The sequence below is a fragment of the Panthera tigris genome, chromosome B4 (genome assembly GCF_018350195.1).
Source record: "Panthera tigris isolate Pti1 chromosome B4, P.tigris_Pti1_mat1.1, whole genome shotgun sequence".
In the NCBI taxonomy this organism is placed as follows: Eukaryota; Metazoa; Chordata; class Mammalia; order Carnivora; family Felidae; genus Panthera; species Panthera tigris.
In genome coordinates this window covers 118366348-118376350 of record NC_056666.1, presented here as the reverse complement: position 1 = coordinate 118376350, position 10003 = coordinate 118366348, and the positions used below count along the sequence as shown (strand labels likewise).

The 10003-nt window shown below is 38.2% G+C and overlaps 1 protein-coding gene across 4 annotated transcripts in view; it reads right to left on the bottom strand.

Moving 5' to 3' along the window:
• Positions 1–879: 879 nt before the first annotated feature.
• Positions 880–10003, bottom strand: part of APAF1 (apoptotic peptidase activating factor 1) — an 88468-nt gene continuing 79344 nt past the window's right edge. For all 4 annotated transcript variants that reach the window (XM_042992974.1, XM_042992971.1, XM_042992973.1 and 1 more), the window contains 3 exons: positions 9039–9164; positions 6697–6843; positions 880–1511 (listed from right to left, as the gene is read on the bottom strand). In XM_042992974.1, coding sequence (XP_042848908.1) covers positions 1365–1511; positions 6697–6843; positions 9039–9164 — 420 coding nt within the window. In that variant the 3' untranslated portion in view covers positions 880–1364. The remainder of the gene's footprint in view (positions 1512–6696; positions 6844–9038; positions 9165–10003) is intronic.

Here is a 10003-nt window from a genome sequence, read left to right as displayed (position 1 = left end):
CTAATCAGGAAGTCAAAAAAGCTAGTTACTGATGCTGATATACTTTTTCTCTGTTAAGAGCTACCTTTCCTGATTAACCTTGGAGGGAGGGAGGGAAGGAGGGAGGGAAAGAGGGAGGAAGAAAGGGAACAAAAGAGAGAAGAATACCAGTTGGAAGACAGACCAGTTTCCAGATTCACGAGGACTCTTCTGTTACTACATAGAAAAGCATAGAGAATTCTCTCGAAATTCATCTGAGTAAACAGATGCCATTCATCTGAGTAAGCAGACTTAGAAGAAAATGATTTTTTACTATTTTATATTTCTTAGAAAAATTCTGCTAGAACATAATGAAAATTGGTCCTCTCCAATTATTCTAATTTACAAAAATTCAACTGTAAAAAAAGAAAAGAAGAAAGTTGAGGATTAAGCAACGTCGAGTTCAGGGGTGTCTGGGTGGCTCAATTGGTTAAGTGACGACTCTTGATTTCAGCTCAGATCATGATCTCACAATTCATGGGACTGAGCGCCTGCATCAGGCTCTGTGCTAAGTGTGGAGCCTGCTTGGGATTCTCTCTCTCCCTGTCTCTCTGCTCCTCCCCTACACACACACATGTGCATATGCTCGCTGGCTCTCTCTCTCACTCTCTTGAAATAAAAAAAAAAAATTTATAAAGGAAGGTCAAGTTCAGTCAAGTAACAAGTCTGGTTAAAAACCAGAGCAAGCAAGACAGCACCCAACTCAAAGATTGACAACTAGAGTCCAGTGGCAGCACAGGGCTGCCATTAGCTAGTGAGAAAAAGGTAGTCCTATGATTTTTGCTTCACAAGAACTTTTGAAATCCAACACTCACTTATCTAGTGAATTTAAGGAAATGCTGCAAACTATGCACACAAACATAATATTTTTAAAGCAAATTTAAGGGGTGCAAATAAGCTTCAAGATTGTAATTGGGAGAACTATACCCCTTGGGGTAATGTGGTTCAGAAAGCAGGCCTGCTACCCTGAGGCACAGCCTGCATAATAATAGCATTAAAATACATATTTCCTTCAAATTATTCTCATTAATTATGTCAACCAATTTGAATGCATCAAGAGAGAATTTTACCAACAGTATAACAAGGTACATATTTACATTTTCATTTGCATCTTAAGGACAAACTGTTAACAATAATGATGATGATTATGAAAAACAAGATTAAAGGTGTGTTCGTTTGGGAAAAGGCTACATTAATATTATTCACCCAACCACAAACACTTTCATAATGAATGCAGTACTGCAAAACAATTCACAGCTTTATAAAAAGTTGAAATACAGAAGTTTCAATAGAATTTTTTTCCAATTCAAAATTAAAGAGTTCAACTACATTATTCCTTAACTACTTTACTCTAACATCTGTAAAATATATAAAATACCAAGATTATCAACAGTCACATATGTTTTGAAGTCAGGAGACACGTGTATTTTCTTAAGATTGGTTCCATTTGTGTAGAAGGTCTGTGAGGATTCCCCAGTGTCAACACTCCACCACTGTTCAGAGAAAAACAAAATTCTCATTAGACTGGTAATTACTCTGTGTGACAATTGCAGTTAGTGCCAGCCAGGTCCTTCACTCTATCATCTCCCCACTCCCAAACTTCGGCAAACTGTAGGAAAAATGTCTGAGGTTTAATATTAACAACCTAGTCACTATTTCCTGATTAATCCTGGTGACTGCCCCACAGTTATGCAACACCTAACCCCACTGCAAGGTATGCTGGAAAAACATGCAGCCTACAGAAAGCTACAAACACAAGGCTATACAAAGTAAACTATGGCCATGACTGCACTGAACTCTGCCGCCTGCATATCTTTCTTAGTAGAATGAAAAGAATAACCCTGTTTTCTTTAAAAATGCCCCTTTGCAGGTGTGCCTGGGTGGCTGAGTCAGTTAAGCCTCTGACTTCGACTCAGGTCATGAACTTGCAGGTCATGAGTTCAAGCCCCGCATCAGGCTCTGTGCTGACAGTTCAGAGCCTGGAGCCTGCTTCAGAATCTGTCTCCCTCTCTCTCTGCCCCTCCCCGTTTGCACCTTGTCTCTCTCACAAATAAACATTAAAATTAAAATTAAAAAAATTAAAATGCTCCTTTGCAGACACAGACTGGTATTCTGATAGACACTGAGACTATTTCTTATTATAGGACACCAGACAGAATGTTCTCTCTACTGAATCTTCATTTTTAAATTTTTTTTAATTAAAAAAAATTTTTTTAATGTTTATTTATTTTGAGAGACAGAGAGAGACAGAGCACAAGTGGGGAAGGGGCAGAGAGAGAGGGAGACACAGAATCTGAAGCAGGCTCTGAGATGTCAGCACAGAGCCCAAAGCAGGGCTCAAACTCACGAAATGTGAGATCATGACCTGAGCCAAAGTCGGTGCTTAACCGACAGAGCCACCCAGGAGCCCCAGCTTAATCTTCCTTTTAATCAGGATGATTCAAGAGCCTATGACCATGTTGCTCTATATAAGAGTCTATACATTTATTTGCTAAATAAATATTAAACATCTTAACTGCATGCAGCAGGTGCTCTGGCCAATCCTTCCTTTCTCCTCCTGATCACTGAATTTGGTCAAATTATAATAGTGTTTACAGCTATTTACCAAATGGAGATATTAATAAAGCTTACCCATGTATCTCACAGCTAAAATGAGGGTAAAAGAGACAATGAACATAAACACCTTCTGAAAAGGCATCAGGTACATCAAGATTCAGAGCATCATGAACAAAATAATGGTGTCACTCATTTTTGTAACTGGGGGCAGTGCCTAACATTCTGTGCTTGACTGGGTAAACTATTCGTGTTTCCTCAATAATAGTAACTGGTAAAAGTATACCCCATGGACTTTAGTAAACCTCACTAAAGCAACTTGTAGTAACTTGAAATTTTCCAAAAGTGGCAATTTTGCTTTATAAAATAGCAATGTAATCAAGACTGCACAGGACACATTCCACCTACTTGAGAGAAAATTCATTACTTTCCATTCCCTAGAAACAAATCACACAGATAGTAAGGCCCTTAAAGATCACCTAGATCAACTGCCTCATTTACAAATACGGAAACCAGGGTTCTTAGAGAAGAAAGGCCTTGTCACCTAAGATGATACTGCTAGCAGGTGGCAGAAGCAGAACTGTTTCTGGTACCTAATCTAGTGCCACTACCTTTCCCTCTACTGAAACAAACCACTCTGCTTAGAAACATTGTATCAAGCCACTAAGTTGAATACTGACTAAAAAACAATGACATTAAAAATAGCTAATATAGGGGCGCCTGGGTGGCTCAGTCAGTTAAGCGTCCAACTTCGGCCCAGGTCATGATCTCACAGTTCGTGAGTTCGAGCCCTGCATCAGGCCCTGTGCTGACAGCTTGGAGCCTGGAGCCTGGAGCCTGCTTCGGATTCTGTGTCTCCCTCTCTCTTTGCCCCTCCCCAGCTCATGCTTGCACTCTGTCTCTGTCAAAAATAAATTTAAAAAAATTTTTTAATAAAAGAAATAGCTAATATAGGGAATTTTTAGGGCAATGAAACTATTCTGTATGATACCACAATGGTAGACACATGTCATTATACATTTGTCAAAATTCACAGAATGAACAACACCAAGAGTGGTACTAATGACATGCCAGTGTAAGTTCATCAACTGTAACAAATGTACCACTCTCTTGATAATCTATGGACAGTGGAGGAAGCCTGTGCATGTGTGGGGGCAGGAGGTATATGAGAACTCTGTACTTTCTGCTCAATTTTGCTGTGAACCTAAAACTGCTCTAAAAAATAAAGTGAATTTGAGGCGCCTGGGTGGCTCAGTTAGTTAAGCATCCAAGTTGGGCTCAGGTCATGATCTCGTGGCTCGTGAGTTCAAGCCCTGTGTCGGGCTCTGTGCTGACAACTGAGAGCCTGGAGCCTGCTCCAGATTCTGTGTCTCCCTCTCTCTGCCCCTCCCCTGCTTGTGCTCTCTCTCAAAAATAAATAAAACATTAAAATTTTTTAAAAAAGAAATAAAGTGAATTTTAAAAAATATCTAACATTTACTCAAGGTACACTATGTGACTCTATGTATGAGTGCTTTACATGCATTAACTCCTTTAACCATCCCAACTCTATGAGCTAGAGTTTATTATTATACCCATTTTTACAAATAAGAAAATCAAAGCATAGAGAGATTAAATAATCTCATGCAAAATCACAAAGCTAATGGGTGGCAGAGACAGGCTTTGCCTTTGGGCAATCTGCCCTGGCTCACTCTCCTATTACATTCTCTTTCCTCTATATAATGGCACACCTGCTTTTATCACCATGTATTCCACATTTCAAACCAGCTTTCTTCTCGTAAGTATGAATTAATGTCGATTTCCTATCATTCTAACTTATGTATTCTATGGCATTACACAAGTAAACAGCTACATTATATTATTTTTTAACTTTATGATAGAAATAATTTTGAGGGCTGCCTGGGTGGCTTAGCTAGTTAAGTATACAACTCTTGATCTCGACTCAGGTCATGATCTCATGGTTTGTGAGATCGAACTCCGCGTTGGACTCTGGGCTGATAGTGTAGAGCCTGGTTGGGATTCTCTCTGCCCTTCTCCCACTCGTGCTCTCTCTTTCTCAAAATAAATAAACTTAAAAAAAAAAAAAAAAAGAAAGCATTTTGAAAGTTAAGAGCTTTTTAGCTACTGGATATCTACTTTACCCTACTGACATTCGATTTATATAGCTTAGATTCTTTAGTAAACAGACTCAAAAGGCTCATACTCAAAAGGCTCATTCCTTTGGACACTACAGCAGCTGTTCCTTTTTACTTCTAATTTGCTCTGTGCTTTTGATAGTCTCATTAACATGCTGAGTAGACGCAGGCTGGGCTATATCATAATCAGTTTAACCATGCTAGTAATCAAACCAGAGGGAAGAACAGCTTGACTGTCATTTAAATATACAGACTGAATGTATAGGCTATGGGTTCTTACTCCCTTAAGACATAGCCTCTACAGTACAGACATCTATTCTGTTGCTCTATTTCAAGGTTCTCCAAGAACTCTGGGAATCCTGTCATTGACTGCTATCACACCTTATAAGCCAGATTCATGATTATGTGACAGCCTTCTCTGGGGCCCAGAGTATCAAATGACATAGTCTCCAGAAGCTCAGTGTCAAAGTTGAGCAATTATGTTTTTCAACAGGTAATGGACTCAAGGCCCCCTGCTTCCAACCCAAAGATCACAATGCTGCTCCTCCAAGCATCATCCTCAGAGCAGACTAAGAGTCTCAGTTTATCTTTACATTAAAGGAAAATAGATGGTGACAGTTTCAAGATCCCTCCCAGTAACTAAATAAACTATACCAAAAAGGTATAGTTTAATGCAACATTTTATAAATAGCAGTGCATTCTCAATGCAACTCAAAAAGGGTTTGTAACAAACATCCTCTCACAGAGCTAAAAACTGCCTTCTTTCTTATAAGGTACATTTTTATGTTGAGTAAAACTGTAATTATGTGGGTCTCATATAACCAAAAACTTAAATTCATTTATTCAAATATTTTTGAACACCTATACTGTGTTAGACAATTAATCAGAATCATTTCCTACACTTGAATTTTTTCAGTAAGAAATAAAAGTATTATAAGATCTAATTTATTAGGGATCTATTTTAAGTGGTCAGTACTATAGTATCTTCAACCCTTTCACAAATGTACCACCATTCAAAAGACTCACTGCAAGCATCCCCCTCCCTACGAAGCCTCTGCTAACTCCATCTTTATGCACACATGTCCCAGAACCCTCCTATACTTTACAGACTATTTATTCACTATCTGCTTTCCCCAGACTATACGTCACTGAAAGGCAAAACCAAGTCTTAAAACACTGTGCCATATAGCAGTGTCTTAGCACACAGTGGGCACAGAACACATTCGTACCGAGTGGATAAATACATGCAAGCACCAAAAAAGGACCCGGAGGCACCACAACACATGCAATGAACACCAGTTTCCTCATCTATAAGCCAAGGATAATGAAATTTAAGCTTACAAAGCTGGCTTATGAGATGATGTAAGTAAAGCATTTTGTAGGCTATAAAATAAAGCAATATACTGTTGCTACTATTATTACAAATGCTACTAGTAGTACCTAAGAGATTTCACAGGGTGTCTGGGTGGCTCAGTCAGTTAACAGTCCGACTCTTGGTTTCTGCTCGGGTCATGATCTCACAGTTCGTGAGTTCAAGCCCCACATTGGGCTTTGCAATGACAGTGTGGAGCCTGCTTGGGATTGTTTCTCTCCCTCTCAAAATAAATAAATAAACTTAAGGGGAAAAAAAGGAAATTTCACAAATTTTTTTCACAAATAATTCAAGACTTTCAACCAAAATAGTTAACCATCAGTGGAAAATAAAATTAAGTTAAACACCCAACTTTCTAGTCATTCTGATCATCTAAGTATGGGGCAGTATGAGAGCTGTGTACAGAGAACATCCCTAACACTGTCATCAAAACTTCCAAGAGAACTGAGGAAAGTAGCCTTGCAGATCTGTCTCATCTAGGCCAAATGAGGATAACAGTCACTGCCCTTCCATTCTGCTGGGTTGTATGAGGCCCAACTGAGAAACAGGAAGTGAAAATAGCTTGGAAAGTAGTACACAGGCTGTTCTTTTCTTTCACAGTCTTTGAGGAACTCTTACCTTAAGATATCCTCCAGCAGAGACAAGCATTTTGCTATCTGGTGAAAAGCAAAGGTCAGTCACCCAGCCTCCATGGGTAGCAGCTCCTTCTTCTACTGAAATCGGAGCGCATAAATGAAGCAGCTCACCATTTGAGACATTCCATATCTACACAAACAAAATACACAATGCATTAACAAGGTCACCCAGAAGTTTTATATATCTATCCATCTAATCTGGAACATATTTGGAAATCTTTCTCAAAAATATAATTACAATTCAGTGATACCTTAGGAATTTTTTTAGATTGCATTCTCTCCTGTTCAATTTTTTAAATGCCACTCACTATAATAAAAATGTAATTATTATAAAATAATAAAATATTTATCATTAACCATATTCCAAAAAATAAAACAAGAGAACTTAGAACAATTGGTCAGAATACTGTGATCCTTTTCATTTAGTAAGAGAATAATGGGAGAAGCAAGGAGTAAACAAAAAAGGCTTAACAAACTATTAAAAAAAAAAAAATAGAATTCTAGGGCAGGATCTACCATGAAAAATGCTGACAGAGGTCATTCAAACACCTAAAGTCATTCAAACATATTTAAACACTAAGTGCCTTAAGGTTTTACGTGTGTGTGTGTGTGTGTGTGTGTGTGTGTATACACATACACACATATATAAAGATACAAATATATATAAAGATTTTACTAGATCCTTATGAACAACCCAATCACAGATGCTAATATTTCCATTTATTTCCAGTGATAATTAATACACGGGCAGTACTCTAATAATAAATGCACAACAGAGTAAGAAAAAGAGGCATAAACAGCAAAGGAAAATGACCAAAACCATCATTTGTAAATGTTTTCCTAGAAACATTTGATCCAAGAAAATCAAATGGACAGACTCATTAGAATTTAGTAAGATAGCTAAATATCAGAGATACATATATACACAGAGAGAAAAAAATTACTACAGCTACATTTTAAATAATCAAGGAAAAAAACTTTTTGTTTAATGTATTAAAGAAAAAATTTTAAATGACATGCATTTAAAGAAAGAGAATTTGGGGCAGCTAGGTGGTTCAGTGGGTTAAGTGGCCGACTACGGCTCGGGTCGTGATCTTACAGTTCTTGAATTCAAGCCCGAGCCCACATCAGGCTCTGTGCTGACAGCTCAGAGCCTGGAGGCTACTTTGAATTCTGTGTCTCCTCTCTCTCTCTGCCCTTCCCCCAACACACGCTCTCTTTCTCTCAAAAATAAACATTAAAAAAAATTTTTAATTAAAAAAATAAAAAAATAAATTAAAGAGAATTGGTTTCCTCAAGCGTTTCTGAAAAATGAAATACTCCTTCATAACCAGTAAAGGAGCCCTTTTCATCTAAGATGAGAAGTCAGAGCAAAATGAATGTTCCCAAAGCAGCCCTGCCACTTCAGTTGACATGGCATTTATTAGAACAGTACAGAGAAGATTGGTTACTTAGCCCTCAAGCAGGAGAATCTTAATTTTCCTGGAAAGACCATCTGATAATTCCTCTATTCCTGCAAACTGAATACTCTCTCATGAATTTTAAATCTTCCTTTGTAAAAAAAGAAAAAAAAAAAAAAGACGTTCTTCAAATACACTGGTTACTAAAACAGCCATCCCAACACCCAAATTTTTCCCATCAACTGCCCAATCCTTCTAACACAACCAGAGGCAGGCAATCCCATGAGGACTGTAATAGGCCACACTATAAATGTTGACTATCCAATGGATATAGTTCCATTAAGTGATTCTTTCAGTGCTCAAAAGAGCAGAATTTGCAATTCATTTATAATCTACTTAATGATTTATAAAATTATTTTATTCAAATTCTGCCACTATAAACAACCTTTGGTTCAGGTCCAAGAATCCCAATGAATCATTCTCAAGCTAAAAGCAGACAACCAAGTGCAAACAGCTCAGGAATTTGCATCCTCACATTCAGAGACTGTATTCTTTTTTTCTTCTTCTTTTTTTTTTTAAGTAGGCTCCATGCCCAGCAGAGCCCAACATGGGGCCTGAACTCACAACCCAAAGATCAAGACCCAAGCAGAGATCAAGATTTGGATGCTTAACTGACTGAGCCACCCAGGTGCCCCCACAAACCCTAACTCATACACTTCATTCTAACTAAAACTAATTCTTTCCTGCAGAGGAGTGCAGCTGTGAACACACTGTGCACAGGAAATAAAGCAAACAAGGTCTCACCCAACCAGAACCCCAGGGCCTGTACTTCTCAGTCACATTAACAAAGGTCCCCCATGTGGTACAGAGCACTAACCAAAGCTACAGAAAGAGCAGCGCTTTTTCATGTCAGCAAACACCCTACCCTGATTTCTCCATTGTCATCTCCAGTAGCCAACAGGGTACTGTCCACAGAGAAGGCAGAGCAGCGCACACAGCCTTTGTGGCCCCTCAGCTCATGAAGAGGGGAAAGAAGTTCAAAACTCCAAATCTGGAAAGCAATTAAGATTGTTTAAGAATAGTAAATACACTCAAAGTAAGTACCTGCAAACCCTGTCTTGGGGCTGACTAGCCATAAATTCAATCATATGGAAGTTCTAACATTCAACAGTTAAATAAATTTTCATTAGAGGCCCAAGTCTCAACTTGCAACATTGTTTTTTCCTTATCTTCCCTGTAATTACTTATGTTAATAACTTAAGCTCAAGGACCAAAATCACAGCTGCTTTAACTTTAGACGTAAAAGGAATAGCAAATCAGTTAAGAACAGTCTACAGAGTAGAGCCAACTTGAGTGTGAGTCCTGGCTCCCTTGTACTGACAACTCATATAAGTTTCTCTAGCTTTCGTTTCTGCACCTGTACAATTGGATAATAGTACCTATGGTGTGAAGATTAAGTGAGATAATAGTGAAATTCTAGCACAAGGCCTAATATATGACAAGTGTTCTTTAAAGATCACTATCTTACTGTCTTGGCAGCCAAAATACTGTTTATTTCTTTCCAATATTCTTTGTGGTTCAATGTCATCACCATTTAATAAGAATGTACTGTAATTGCCATGTTCCAGACACCGTGAGCTAAGAACTGGTGGTATAAAGATGAATTGGATACCCTCCCTGTCCTTGAAAACTCTATAATCAGGTATACAGACTTACGAATCATTAAGTGAATAGTTACATGAAGTAAATGCTCTAAGAAACTGGAGTAATCTGGAACACTGAAGGTAGAGCAGCTAACCCTGCCTGACAGGCAGGAAAGGGTTCACTGAAAAGCGGACATCAAACCTACCTCTGAAAGAATGAGTCATAATGCTTCGAGGTAAAAAAAGA